Source organism: Cryptomeria japonica, chromosome 9 (assembly GCF_030272615.1).
Source record: "Cryptomeria japonica chromosome 9, Sugi_1.0, whole genome shotgun sequence".
NCBI lineage: Eukaryota > Viridiplantae > Streptophyta > Pinopsida > Cupressales > Cupressaceae > Cryptomeria > Cryptomeria japonica.
Window position 1 is genome coordinate 653,384,228 of NC_081413.1, and position 14,790 is coordinate 653,399,017.

The following is a 14,790-nucleotide window of genomic DNA, read 5'->3' on the forward strand; positions in this document are numbered from 1 at the left end:
TTTTTAACCACACATGGAATACATATAGAAACAAAAACCAAAAGCGTAGTTTAATTTGGAGAAGATTTTGAGCTTCCAGACAACCACACGTTTGAATGGTGAGAAAATAGAGCATCCATTAATGTCATGATTGCAGGAAATGCCCAAAATGGGTTTGGTGAAAAAGCTCTAGGAACTTTCAAGAAAATGCCTTTGGCATGCGTAAAGACAAATTCCACAACTCTTGACAAAGTGGGAGCTTTAGAACAGGGTATGGACACAAATAGAAGCACAACGGAAAAAGAAACATTGTCAGATGTTTTAGTTGCAACTGGCATGTAGATGTGTATGTAAAATGTGGAAGAATTGACAAGGCAAGTGACCTCAAAGAACTGCTATTTCATGGAATGCCAGCATTGTGGGATATAGTTCCATCCTTTTTCTCTCATTCAAGTGGAACGTATCTTTAGTTGCAATAAAAATTGTTCACCACTATAAAAATTTTGCCCAACTTTTATTTCACCAAAGAAGCTAAATTTTTTATGTTCTGTGTTTGCACAAAACTTGGTGATAAATGGAGATTTCGAAAAGGGTCCTTTCATGTTCCCAAACTCTTCAGTGAGAGTCATCTTACCTCTCAACCTTAACCATGAAACATCTCTATTACCTAGTTGGATTGTAGAATCAAGCAAGGTTGTGAGATACATAGACTCTAATCGTTTTCTCTGTTCCAGAAAGCAAGAGGGTCATACACTTGCTCTCAGGCATGAAACAGTCCATTGCAAAGATCTGTTAATCCATTTTGAAAATTTGTGACAATAATATAATTTTTTTCTTTCTTTCTCAAGCAATCAATGCTCCATTTCACAGACCATAAAAACAGCCACAAGAAGAACATACAATCTCAAATTTTTGTTAGGAGATGTAGTGGGTAAATGCCAGAAACCCCTTGCAGTGATGGCCCTCGTAAGGGATCAATCACAAGTTGCTAATAACAACTCTATCATGAGTGACCCTTTTCAGGTCTTCAATCTTAGTTTCATGGCGAACTCTAAGAACACTAAGATTGCCCTCTACAGTCTATATTACAACACGAAAATGCTAGATAACAATTCTTTGTGTGGCCCTATTATCGATCAAATTAAAGTACTTGTTAGACCATGAGTAGCTTGAAGATGTTGGCATTTGCATGAAGATTGCATTAATGATATGTTATGTTGTCATTGATGTTAATTAACTGGTAATGATATTGTTGATATTGTTATAATATTGTTACTGTAACTGGTAGGAAGAATTTGTGAGAACCGATAACCAGTGTAAACCCTACCTATTGTTTTTGATAAACCCTAACTGATTAAGTTTGGTGAATTGGTTATATTGGTTTATGATCTGATGATGAGCAGTAATGATTATGACACGTATGATTATCGTATGAAGACAATTCCAAGAGATTTTGGTGAGTTATAACGGTTTTTGTCTAGGGAATGAGCAAATGTATTGCATCTAATGCAAAGCGCGTGATGAGTTACTAAGTTCGATGAAGCGACGATCAAGGTTTTCTTGATTGATGTGCAGAGATTGCTATGTAATCCAATGGTCATACTTGAACCAATTTGTTTGTAATCTCAATGAGAATTAGGTTTTTGTTGTTAACGACTTGATTGATTTGTATTTAAGGTCGATGAAGTTGTTTAGTTTAATGAGTTGGCAAAGAGATAAACACAGTTCAGTTGAGTGTGTGGTTGCTGAATTGGATGATGTATCTGCAATTTGAGTAAGGCAGATAGGAGCATGAAATGGATCTGATAAAGAAAGTGTAGTGCTATTTAGAAAGATCAGCAAAAACCTGTTGTTTTCTAACAATTACAACAGAATTGAAATCCCCTAACCGGGTAAGCTCTAACAAGCTTGGTGCTATTCAAATCCTCTAACAAGGTGGTCCATTAGAATGGATTTTCAAATCCTCTACCGAGGTTACTCCTTATAGGGTATTGCTTCTAACAAGATATTTGTAGTCAATCTCTTAACCGGGTGATTTCTAACAGGATCAGTTCTTAACAAGACTTTTTGTAAAGCTTTAATAGGCTAGGCTCCTAACAGGGCGAACTTCAGAAGAGTTCAGATAGTTATCTTGTGAGTCTCATCTCATTGTGGTTTGTACCTATTTTGGTTTTCATGTCAAAAATATTTGTGTCAAGTGGTGAATGTTTTTGTGGTTATGTTTTCATGGTTTATTTACTTAACTACTTAACTATTTTGATAAGTCATGATAACCGAAAGCATTGAGATATGAAGAAGTTTATTGTTAATTTGTTGTAACAGTCAACCGGTTTATCTAATGAGTTTTTATCTTGACAGTGGTATTTCATTGATAGTTCTAAGTTTACTTTGAGAGATTGATTTTTGAGATTGGTAAAGTTTGTATCAATTTTTCTATCTCTACTGATTCACCCCCCTCTCAGTAGTTGACCGAATACTTAAACTTTCATCACACCATCAGAACCTACTTGTCAGACCACGAGGAGGTTATACATAGTATATCATAGGATTATGACAAGTGCCTTAACCTTATGATAGGAGACACAAAGCGATGAGTATTCAAGTTGTGTACCCTGACTAAAATTAATAGTGGACTAATACATTTAAAAACTCTCATTCCAATACCAGTCATTTTGGTTTAATTGTTTCTAAATTATAAGATTTTATTGTACTAATATCCTATAATGTATTAAAAAACACTCCGTACATAATATTGATAAACTTCAATAGAAAATGATTTCGAGAAAAATTCAAAGAACAAAAACTTATCCTTATCCATTACTAATATACAAATCCACGCTCCTGTAGAATTTTTACTTCTACATACCTACAAATTCACAAATTTGATTAATAACAATTAAATGACTAAATTTAAGAAATTAAAATTAAAAATTAAACTAAGAAAGTAGAGAGAAAAATAACATTTTCATGTTATGAATACCTTCCAAACATCATGGTGGTTGCTTGTGGATTAATTACAGGACTGTAAAAGTGAAACCATCAACAACTCTTAGACTAACAACATCTTTCACCTTGTATGTCTCGTCAATCTTAAAACCAATATCACACCCTATATGAAAATGTGACATAGTGGCAATATTATTTTTACAAAAGTTGCCCATGGTTACATTATCTGATTTATTATTGGGTAAACTTGACTCAATGAAATGTAATCCATTTATGCCACTAGACTTATTCTAGACAAAATTTCGAATAGAATTTGTTTCACAAATGTCATACATTACCTTGAGTCGTTGCACATATGTCTATATATCTTCAGACATAGAATAATAATTATAATGAATATAAAGATTTGTTTGTAAGATCTTTGCTACTTAGACTTAGATTTCTTTTTGATAAGGGAAAAACTACTTTTTCAAAAACTCCACCACCATATTTGGTTATAATAATCGAATCATTTGAGAGAACTTTCAACACAAAACTACTACTATATATGCAAAGCTGAGATTTATTCAAAATTCCTACTACTTGTATGCTAGAAGTATTGAATGCTATACAAGATTCTATTGCTATTTTTGTATGCAGATTATCTTGGATCTTTTGGCCTATTGAAGTTACATTTTTTAGAACAAATATATTTAATTTTTTTAGATCTCGGGAGAGACCTATTCCGTTTAAAAGCAGAAGATAAAGACTTTTTAAATTTCTTGCTGACAGAATTACTCACTGCAATGTGATGAATCATTGATTAATACTTGATAAGAACTACCATTAATGTTCTTATCATCAACACCATTAATGTTTTATCATTGCAATGAGGTACAACCATCAACTGAAAGTTTATGAAGTCTTTAAATACTCCTGTTAAGTGGAATAGGTCATTCCCAAGATCTTAAAAAATTAAATATATCCGTCCTTAAAAATGTATCTTTTGTAAAACAATGGATCCAGGATAATATTCGTACAACAATAGCAATAGAATCCCTTACACCATTCAATACTTCTACCATACAAGTAGTGGATATTTTGAATAAATCTCAGCTTTACATATATAATAGTAGCTTTGTGTTGAAAGTTCCCTCAAATGACTTGATTTTCATAACCAAATATGCTAATGGAATTTTTTTGAAAGTGTTTTTTTCCTTATGGAGAGAAAATCTAAGTCTAAGTAGCAAGGATCTTAGAGACAATCCTTTTGTTTGTTATAATTACTATTCTACGCCTGAAGATATACATACATGTGTGCAAGGACTCAAGGTAATGTATAACATCTATGGAATAAATTTTATTTACAATTTTGCCTATAATAAAACTAGTGACATAAATGAACTACATTTCATTGGGCCAAGTCTACCTAGTAATAAATAAAGATGATGTAGCCATGGGGAAAATTTTGTCAAGATAATATTGCCACTATGTGACATTTTCATGAAGGGTCTAATATTGGTTCTGTGATTGATGAGACATATAAGGTCAAAGATGTTGTTGGTCTAAAAGTTGTTGATGGTTCCACTTTTACAAGCGATCCTGAAATTAATCCACAAGCAACCACCATGATGCTTGAAAAGTATTCATAATATGAAAACGATATTTTTCTCTCTACTTTCTTAATTTTGTTTTTAATTTTACTTTTTTAAATTTAGTTATTTAGTTGTTAATCAAATTTGTGAATTTGTAAGTATGTAGGAGTAAAGATTCTACGAGAGTGTGGATTTGTACATTAGTAATGGATAAGGATAATTTTTTGTTCTTTGTTTTTTTCTCAAAAGCCTTTTCTATTGGAGTTTCTCAATATTATGTATGAGATGTTTTTAATACATCATAAGATATTAGTCCAATAAAATTTTATAATTTGGGAACAATTGGACAAAATAATTAGTATTGGAATGAGAGTTTTTAAATGCATTGTTGAAGTTAATCTTGGTTTGGAGCATACTTTATGTTTATTCAAATTTGAATAAAATAATTACTTGCTTTTAAAATAGAGTTGAATGGTGCTTATTTAATAAAATATCACTTTGGATTTAATGAAGGTTTATAATATTCTTTTAATATTAATGTTATGTAAAATGTAAGATGTTTATAGAAATTTTATGATTTTTAATGGAGAATAACGGTGTAAATTTGTAAATAATCTTTTTTTTTTTTTGATATGATAAAATATGTTTGTAATATTATATAACCAATAGATCTAAAGTGTCCAACCCTAATTAAATTAAACACATTCTAATAAGTTGAGATTTAAATAAATTAACATCTAGGAAATTGAAATAATTGAGAGAAAAAGAGATTTTGTACATTATGAAATGTTATCTATCATCTTTGACACCTTTTGTTGATTGAGGAATGACAACAAAAAATTAAAAATTAAAGTCTAATATTGGAAAAATGATATAGAACCAAAAATAAATTTCCTCTAAACTTGTGTACAATTGTGATTAGGTCACACTTGTGTTATGGTCTTGAGATATTTTTCTCCTACAAGGATTATTTATTTTCTCTTGTTTAGTTTAGAAATATTTTTTTCTATTTGTGTAGTGTGTTTGAAAAATTGGTGGTATTGAAAAACACATTTGGGGCCTAAGATAAATGCAAGCCAAATCATTTGACTTCCTTGACACTATGGTCTCTATAATAAGATTCAAAAACATATAAATTAGAGATAGCACATTTGGATAAAATTAAAACTAAATTCTTATACTATTGAAATTCTCTAAGTGCCTATACTCTAGGATATAATCTAATCATCAGAAATTCTCTAAGTGCCTATACTCTAGGATATAATCTAATCTATGATGATGACTCTAAATGACCCAAGAAATTGCCCCTAAGTGTAAATATGAGATGTTAAAAAGTTGAGATCTTTGTCATATAACCAATAGGTAAATGCATAAAATGAAAATTAAATATGAAAATGTTAAAAGTAAATTAAGGTGAATATATAGAAGTGCCTTGTGTAACTTACATGTATGTGCAATCAATGTGTGTGAAATATACGTCGAAAAAACTCTTTTGGTCAAACATTTTTCAAACCCCAAATATGTAATAAGCATAACAAATTTGAAAAATCTAATACTCTTATTCTACAAAACACCAACCTACACAAAAGCATCAAATCTTGAAATTTTTCAAATATTTCTTACATTGTCAAGGATTCAACTTTGCACCAAATATACTCAAACAAATGTTATACAAAATTGGAGAGCTCACACCTCCCTCAATCATGAATAAAGCTTTGATATCACGCTTTGATATCACTTATTAAGAAATAAATGTGTAATACTAAGAATGTTTAATTTATTTCCTACATAAATACACGAGAGTAAAACCATGTACACAAGCATTATAAAATAATTATAATGCAAAGATATATAGACAAGCCATAAGATAACACAAGATATGCCATAAGAAACACCTTAAAATAGAAAAAAGCATCCTCCAAAAGCGTCCACAATCTAGCTATTATTCAATAACAAAATATTACAATGTAGTTATAGAGTCTCCATGAATTTTTTTTAAACATCAAGCTCCTCTAGCGCACTCCCCATGTATCGAAACTTGTTACAACACATCCCATGCCATTCTTCACATATGCACTCATTAAAGAAATATAATACTATGGTGGCCCACTCACCCAATCTACGTCAACCACTAAACATGTGTGTAGTGTTGTAAATTGTACTCCTTAGTTAGGAACTCAAATTCACACTCTCCTTGGCAGTCACTTTAGTTTTCACTCTCCTAGACCATTTTAAGACCATTTATAGCCTTGAATTTACCCCCAATCTCAAGGTGATGTGTTTGACTCTATTTTATATCGTAATTATCTTATTTAACATTTAATCATCACCAAACACCAAAATTAGGTCTTGATATAAGTCCACAAGCTTGTGTTCTCATATCCCCCTTTTAGAAAGCCTATTTTAGTGGGACCTAACCAAATTTTTTAAAATTTTTTAATATTTTGAGTGTTATCCTTAACGTTATAGAATCTAGTCTCAATTTTTGTTTATGATCATTTTATGTTATCTTTTTAAAAATAGTCAACTCATATAAAAACTATTAGATTTCCTTATTTACATATACATTTTTTATGATAGTTAAGCTCTACCAAATTGATCACACAGGTTGAAAAATCAAAAGTATAATCTACAATATGTCAAGTTTTCAGTTTTTTTATTCATCATTATTGCAAAGATGATTGAAGCTTCAAGGAATGTTGGAGGATAATAGAGATTACTAATTGATGATCGACTTGTACCTCTCCTTAAGGGTTTGGTATGTGTTGTGACGTATTCACACATCGCCCCATTGCAAGTGGGGACCCCTACTTTTTTGCTTTCTAGGGTTTGTTTTCTAGGTCTTTTAGGGTTGTGTCTATTAGCCTTTGCATGATGAGTGCTGTCAGGGGGATCGCTGGATAGCAGGCTTTGCTTAAGTTAGGGTGAGTTCGCAATGCTCCCGAATTAGGGTTTCTTTGAAAGTCTCCCTTAAGCTTAGTTTCTGCCCTTGTTTCTTATGGTATCAGGAGGTCATTGATTTTTGATGAGGAAATTTTGTCTTTTGGAGGTCTGAATTGGGAAGAATTTGGCTAGGACATGGAAGGAAATGAATAAAAAATCTAGCCTAGGGCAAAGTCAAGTTGAAAATGAGGTGAATTGAGCTCAAAGAGGAATTTCGCTCCTGACCCTTCCAAAGGGTCCAGAGCGAATTTCTCCATAGGACACTCCACTTTAACCCAAGCTTTGAGCTAACCCTTTCCTAGGCATGAATAAAGGTAAAAACACTTGTGTAAATGAAGAAAGGAGGAAGCAAGTGAAAGATTAGCTCAAAATGAGAATTTCGCTCCTGACCCTTGCAAAGGGTTTAGAGCAAAATTCCTAAAATCCATCTTTTCCTCTCAATTTTGTATCTAGCCAAGTGTGGATCAAGGTCGAAAAGGTCCTTAGGCATGGCTTTGAGTTGCTTATGATCACCAAAAGTGAAGGAATTGAGCTAAAATTAGAATTTCGCTCCTGACCCTTCCAAAGGGTCCAGAGCAAAATTCTTGAAGGACACCTATTTTCCTTGGAGATGGTCGAATACTTGGTTTGTATGGCATAGATAAGTATGGGGTGACGTATCCTTACCTCTTGAGGTGGATTGGAATTGAACGAATGGAGAAATGTGCTCAAAATTAGAATTTCGCTCTTGACCCTTCCAAAGGGTCCAGAGCAAAATTCATATTTCCTCTATTTTGCTCCTTAGCTTGACCAAGATTGGAACTTCTAAGGCATGGTTTGGTAAGGTTTTGATGCATGTTTGCCTTAGAAAAGAGTTTTTAGGCCTTGGGATGATGAAGGCTAGCCTGGAAAGAGAATTTCACTCCTGACCCTTCCAAAGGGTCCAGAGCGAAATCCTCCATTTAGCCTTCTCTTGGCCTTAAAAACCTAGTTTGACCTTACCTAGACCCAGTTGGATGAGGGATTGTCTTGATTGTGATGGAAGGAAGTTGAATTGATCAAGTTTGAGTGAAAATGAGATGAACCTAGGTGAGAAACTAGCCAAGAATAGGGATTTCGCTCATGACCCTTCCAAAGGGTCCAGAGCGAAAATCCTCTTAAACCTCAATTTCTCACTTGTCAAGGCTAGGTTCATAGCTTCTAAGGCATGTATGGAAGTGTTTGACTTGTTCTAGCCTTAGGGAGCGACTTGAGGTTGAGGAGATGAAGGATTTTAGCCAAGAAGATGAATTTCGCTCCAAACCCTTCCAAAGGGTCTAGAGCGAAATTCTTGAAAACACTCATTTCTCCCTTGGCCAAAGTCAGGATCTTGGTGGAGATGCAAGAGGAAGGATCTATGTTTTCCTCCCAAAGAGGATTGGAGTTGGAAAAGTCAAGAATCAAGCTTAAATCATGATTTTCACTCCTGACCCTTCCAAAGGGTCTAGAGAAAAAATCCTTATATCTCTTGTTTTCTTCCTTGTTTTGTCTAGGCGTTGGCATGATGGAGGAGGAATTAGTATTTTCTTGCCCTGAGAGGGAGTGGGATGCTTTGGAAGATCAAGATTTTAGCCTAAAAGAGAATTTCGCTCCTGACCCTTCCAAAGGGTCCAGAGCGAAATTCACTATAAACCTCATTTGCTACTTTGTTTGGGCTTGAATCCTTGTTCCTTAGGTGGAAAATGATCTATGTTTGCCTCCAGAGAAGATTGAAGTAGGAAAAATGAGCAATCAAAGCCTAAATCATGAATTTCACTCCTGACCCTTACAAAGGGTCCAAAGCGAAAATCTACCTAGGATTCATTTCCTTCCTTATTTGACCAAATTTTGATGTCTAAGGCATGTTGAAAGGGAGAATGGGCATGTTGTTACCTTTGGGAATGTTTGAAAGCATTGAAGAGTGAGTGTTTTAGCCAAGAAAGGAAATTTCGCTCCTGACCCTTCCAAAGGGTCCAAAGTGAAATTCCTTGCAAACCTATATTTTTAACCTTGCTTGGGCTTAAAACCTTGTTCCTTGGATGAAAAGAGATGAAATTTTACCTTGCAATGAAGATTGGGATTGAAAGGATGAAGAATCAAGTCTAGAAAGGGAAATTCGCTCCTGACCCTTCTAAAGGGTCCAGGGCAAAATTTCACTAAACCACCTTTTTTCCTCAATTTTATGCCAAGGTAATCGCAGACTAGAGCGAATTGAGATAGGAGAGGTCCTTAGGAGTTGCTTCAAGTTTCTAGAAATCATTGAAATTGAAGGAATTGAGCTAAACCAAGATTTTAGGTCTTGACCCTTCCAAAGGGTCCAGAGCGAAAATCCTACAATCACCTACTTTCCTTGCAAGACTAGTCAAATTTTAGGTTTTTATAGCTTGGATGGGTGCGAGGAGACATGTTCTTTCCTTTTGAAGTTAATTGATGTTGAAAGAATGGAGGAAAAAGCCTAAAATAGGATTTTCGCTCCTGACCCTTCCAAAGGGTCCAGAGCGAAATTCTTCAAACCATCCTTTTCTCCAAATTTTGAGTGAAGTCAGGCCTAGACTAGGGTGAGAGAAGCCATTTGGAATGCCTTGGAAATATTTTTGATCATTAAAAGTGCAAATTTTGGGCTAGAGGAAGAAATTCGCTCCCGACCCTTCCAAAGGGTCCAGGGCAAAATTCTCCAAATCAACCATTTTCCCCTTAAGTGGAGCTAAAACTTTGATACCTATGGCATGGTTGAAGGTGGAGTGAGGTATTATTGTCTTGTAGGGTGAATTGAGGTAAAGGAAGTGTAAGATCAAGCCTAAAACTTGAATTTCGCTCCTGACCCTTCCAAAGGGTCCAGAGCAAAATTCCCAATTTCACCTAAATCACTCATGATGAAGATCAAGAGATGAATTCCCAGGCCTTGGAGGAAGATAAGAATAGTGTATGCTTGCCTTGGAAGGCATTTTGGAGTAGAGGCATGATGGATTTTGTCCTAAAATGTAAATTTCTCTCCTGACCCTTCCAAAGGGTCCAGACCGAAATGTTTAAAACCTCTCTTTTGCCCCAAATTTACATCAAACTTGGTATTGGTTGAGAATATAGGGATCCTTAGGCATGCATCTAATCAAGCGTAGTCGCAAAGTGAGGAGAATTTGAGTCAGAAATGCAAAATTCACTCCTGACCCTTAAAAAGGGTCCAGGGCAAAATTCTTATAGGGCCTATCCTTGGGAAGGATTTTGAGCGAACTTTATTTTAAAGTCTTCTTGTTGATAACTTAAGGTGGAAAATGCTATGTTGAAATGAATTTGTTATATGACCTTAATCATCTTTTGGTTTGTTTTGCAGATGAAGGAAGACCAGGCCAGGGCAAGGATGGCCTTCTCTAGTCCAGCATCATCAAGGACGACCAATTCGCTAGCTACCTCTAGAACCTTCACTTTGCCACACTAAAGAACCACAAGATGACAATGAAGGGCATTGCCAAAATTTCAAGGAAAGGTACACCACCCATCCATCACATCAAGGACAGAGGAGAATCAAACAAGGTCAGTGCAAGGGTCTGTTGAAGAAGTAGATAGTTTTAGAAGAGTTAATTAAAGTTAGCTTCTCAGCATCATCAAATTGAACACCTACCAAGTTACAAGTGTTAGACAAGGTGGCATCCCAGTCATCACTCCTCCAGTTGGATTGGTCCACCTCAGCGTGTCCAAATTCAATGTACCTGACTCATCAAAGATGACACTAACTTCGATGTACCTACCTCGATTATCCATTGGTCGAATATTCCAGAGAAGACATGTGTCCAAATAATGCAATTATTTCATTGGCCAGAATTGAGTTTGTTGTAATAAACCCTAATTAGTGTTTTCATTATAAAATCTCAACCATTGATCTCAAATTTATCTCAAATTGATTGAAGTCAAATTGGTTTATGTGAACACTAAAGAACAGTTTGCAGATATATTCACTAAACCACTATCTAAGGAATCATTTGAGTATTTCAGAGATATGTTAGGGGTTTCTGCCCCTTCGACAGAGACATGATTGCTACAGTTTGTCATCAGTCTGACATGCATTATCAGAGATAATATTCATTCTGAAACTGATGAGTGGTGCTACTACTCAGGGGGAGTAGTGAGCTTTGAGACTTAGAGGTTTATATTCTTGCTTTGATATTTGTGCCAAATTTTTGGCATTGATGTCAAAGGGGGAGAGATAGTGATGTGAAAAATAAATTCAGAGCTTTACAAAGATATTATTCATAGTGGTAGAGTTATTTATATTCAGGAGATTATTCGTCTTCCATAGGGAGAGACTTGTTTGGCATTTTTTTGGTACTTAGATGATTTTCACATCTAGTGTTGACATCAATGTCAAAGGGGGAGATTGTTGGCATTATCGATGAATTGATTATGTGTTGCATTGATGTTTTGTCATTGATGTCAACACTAGTTGTTATGGTTGGTTACTGACAGGCAAGTTTTGATTACCGATAGAAGATCTGGCGTTACTGACATAAGAGACTATTTGTTAGACACTTCTGGCATGTTTGGATCAATGGAGTATTTTTTATTTTATGTGTTACATGTTCCTCGAGCATGTTTTGGTCAATTGGTATTGACTTGGTAATCAGATGCTATCATACACTCTTGTAAACCCATACCGGTATTGGTTTAAGGTTTAACCGACAGAGCTTTCATTGAGGAATCTTGACAAGATGCATAAGTGGTGTTGGTGTAGCTTCTACATGGATTCCAGGATGTTGAAGATGTTCTTTAATTGTGCTTCAACTGCTTGAAGACATTGCTTTGGCATGGTGGACCCAGATTAGGTCCGGTGCCTATCTAGGTTATGGACCAATATCATGTTAACATGTAGTCTACATGTTACCGGGATTTTTTAGGATGTTCTATGGATTGGTTATTGTTGTTTTGGTCTTAAGCCGACATGACATATCATTGTAATATGGATTTATGTAATGATCTTATTTTAATATCTTTTAGGTGGCCGACCTAATTGGTTTAGGCCTTAGGGTTGGTATAAAATGATGTAAGATCTCATTGTAGATCATGAGGAATGTGTTTCGTGGTCTTGGAATGCAATATCATATGCGAAGGAGATTTGGTCGATCATAGGTGATCCAATTGGGATTAAGAAAGAGGTTAAAGGCCTCTAGTATCGAGCATAACTGGGATTGTAATTAGGCATGGTAGATGCTATCTCTGGCAATTCATTACTTTGGATTATTGTCCATTTATCTTGAGGTGGATATAAACTCTTTGTAGTTAGTGAGACTCTTTTGTAATGAGCAGTATGCGCTAGGTAGTGTGCCTTCCTGCATGTGCAGGCCCCTCATTGTATCACATACTTTCTACAGAAGTATCATCTGACTGTGGGTAGGCTTCCCACCATGGTTTTTCCCTTTTCGTGTTTTCCACCTACCAATAATGGTGTTATGTGGTATGATTGCATTGTGCTAATTATCTGTTTTATTGTTAAGTTTCATTGCTTACCAGTATCTATTTCTGCTATTCTGGTACTTAATGTTTATATGCTCTAGTTTAAGGTTGTTAAGTGGATTAATTGATATAATCTATTAGCAACTGATTCACCCCCCCTCTCAGTTGTTCATCGGCTATCCTAACTATTATGTTCATCCTTTCTGCTATGCCATTATGATGTGGTGTCCTCAGAGCAGACATCTGTCTCTTTATACCCTGTTCATCACAATACTTAACAAATTCACCAGATGTGAATTCACCACAACATTATGATCTTAAACACTTCAAGTTCCTACTAGTTTCCTTCTCAACCAGAGATTTAAATGATTTAAATTTATTAAATGCTTCTTATTTCTCTCTCAAAAATGTTACCCACATCATTTTAGAATAGTCATCGGTGAAGATCATGAAATACCTATTATCATAATAACTCTTTGTTCTCATAGGGCCGTAGAGATGAGTATGTATGAAATCTAAAACATTCTCAGAAATACCATTCTTTCTCTTGAAAGAAATAGAGGTCATCTTATCGATTTGACAATCTTAGCATATCACACTATCCGGTTTGACAAGTTGGGGTAATCTTCTTACAACACTTGACTTGCTTATCTTAACCAAATTATCAAAATTAACATGACAACATCTTTTATGCCATAACCAACTATCTTCCATTATTGTAACCAGAAAATTATTAATGTTACTATTCAAATGGAATAAGTTACCTCTAGTTAGCTTCCCACTAGAAATTAGTTCACCATTACCTGCAAGAATTTTGCAGACTCCACTCTTAAACTCAAGTAAATAACCTTTATCATTGAGTTGACCGATACTTAAAAGATTGTGCTTAAGACCATCAACCCAAAATACATCATGAACATTACTCTTCCCATTTAGAGAGATTGAACCTTTACCTTTCACCATGCAGGGAGAGTTGTTTCCAAATCTAACAACACCTCCATCAAATTCATTAAGGTTTATGAACTTACTTTTATCTCTGGTCATGTGGTGTGAACAACCACTATTTATAATCTACTCATCACTATTCTCCATATGAGATACTAGTGCCTTTCCATCTGGCAGTTCCTCCTTCATGGCTACAAACACAATTTCTTCATTGTCATCTTCTTCTTCCGACTCATCATTGATCACTCCTTCATCTACTACAACATAACAATGTTTCTTGCCCTTTCCTTTGAATCTTATAAACTTCTCTTTGTCATCAGTGTTAGCGCAATTAGCAACAATATGACCAATTTTACTACAAGAGAAACACTTCAAGGTAGCTTTCCTTTATACTTACCAGTGCCTCTTGGAAATCTCTTTGCTAATAGTGCCTCAAGTTTGATCACTTGATCTTCATTTTATTCATTTCCCTGATTACTTCTATGACTTGTCCTGCACTCATGATTTTGACATGTATCTTTTCCTTTTCTAGCAGATGAACCGATAACAGAAGCTTTAAAGGAAGATTCAGTAGATTTTGTTGCACTATTGTCAAAACTATTTAACTCAAAAGTTGTAAGCTTACCAATGAATGAATCAACAGTTACCTTATCCTTTGAAATTGATCTAAGTTCTTGGATTGCCGATACTCTTAGAGCATACTGAGGTTGAAGAGTTTTGATCATTTTACTTACTATTGTATCATCTTCTATTTTGCCTCCAACACTCTTTATTCTACCAACAACTTCTTTGATTCTCTGACCATACTATCTAATATTCTCTCCTTCAAGAATTCTCATGTCATCAAACTTTCCTCTCAATCTTTCCTCTCAATCTTTCCTCTTTGTCTCTTTGAACATGCTTATCTCCTCCATAGATTGTCTCTAAATTTTTCCAAACCTCACCTACAATTTCAAATCGTTGA

The 14,790-nt window shown here is 34.7% G+C and overlaps 1 protein-coding gene across 1 annotated transcript; it reads left to right on the forward strand.

Moving 5' to 3' along the window:
- The first annotated feature begins 126 nt into the window (after window positions 1-126).
- LOC131858587 (protein DUF642 L-GALACTONO-1,4-LACTONE-RESPONSIVE GENE 2-like) lies at window positions 127-1,143 on the forward strand. Its single transcript, XM_059211873.1, has 3 exons — window positions 127-313; window positions 599-743; window positions 828-1,143. The coding sequence occupies exons 1-3, from the start codon at window positions 127-129 to the stop codon at window positions 1,141-1,143; spliced, it is 648 nt and encodes a 215-aa protein (XP_059067856.1).
- The last annotated feature ends 13,647 nt before the right edge of the window (window positions 1,144-14,790 follow it).

Bases quoted from the DNA above. Each gene is read 5' to 3' on its own strand.
- LOC131858587 (XM_059211873.1), top strand. From the start codon at position 127: ATGATTGCAGGAAATGCCCAAAATGGGTTTGGTGAAAAAGCTCTAGGA. The intron at 314-598 runs GCATGTAGATGT...CAAACTCTTCAG, and splicing joins AGATGTTTTAGTTGCAACTG to TGAGAGTCATCTTACCTCTC. The intron at 744-827 runs GCATGAAACAGT...TTCTTTCTCAAG, and splicing joins GGTCATACACTTGCTCTCAG to CAATCAATGCTCCATTTCAC.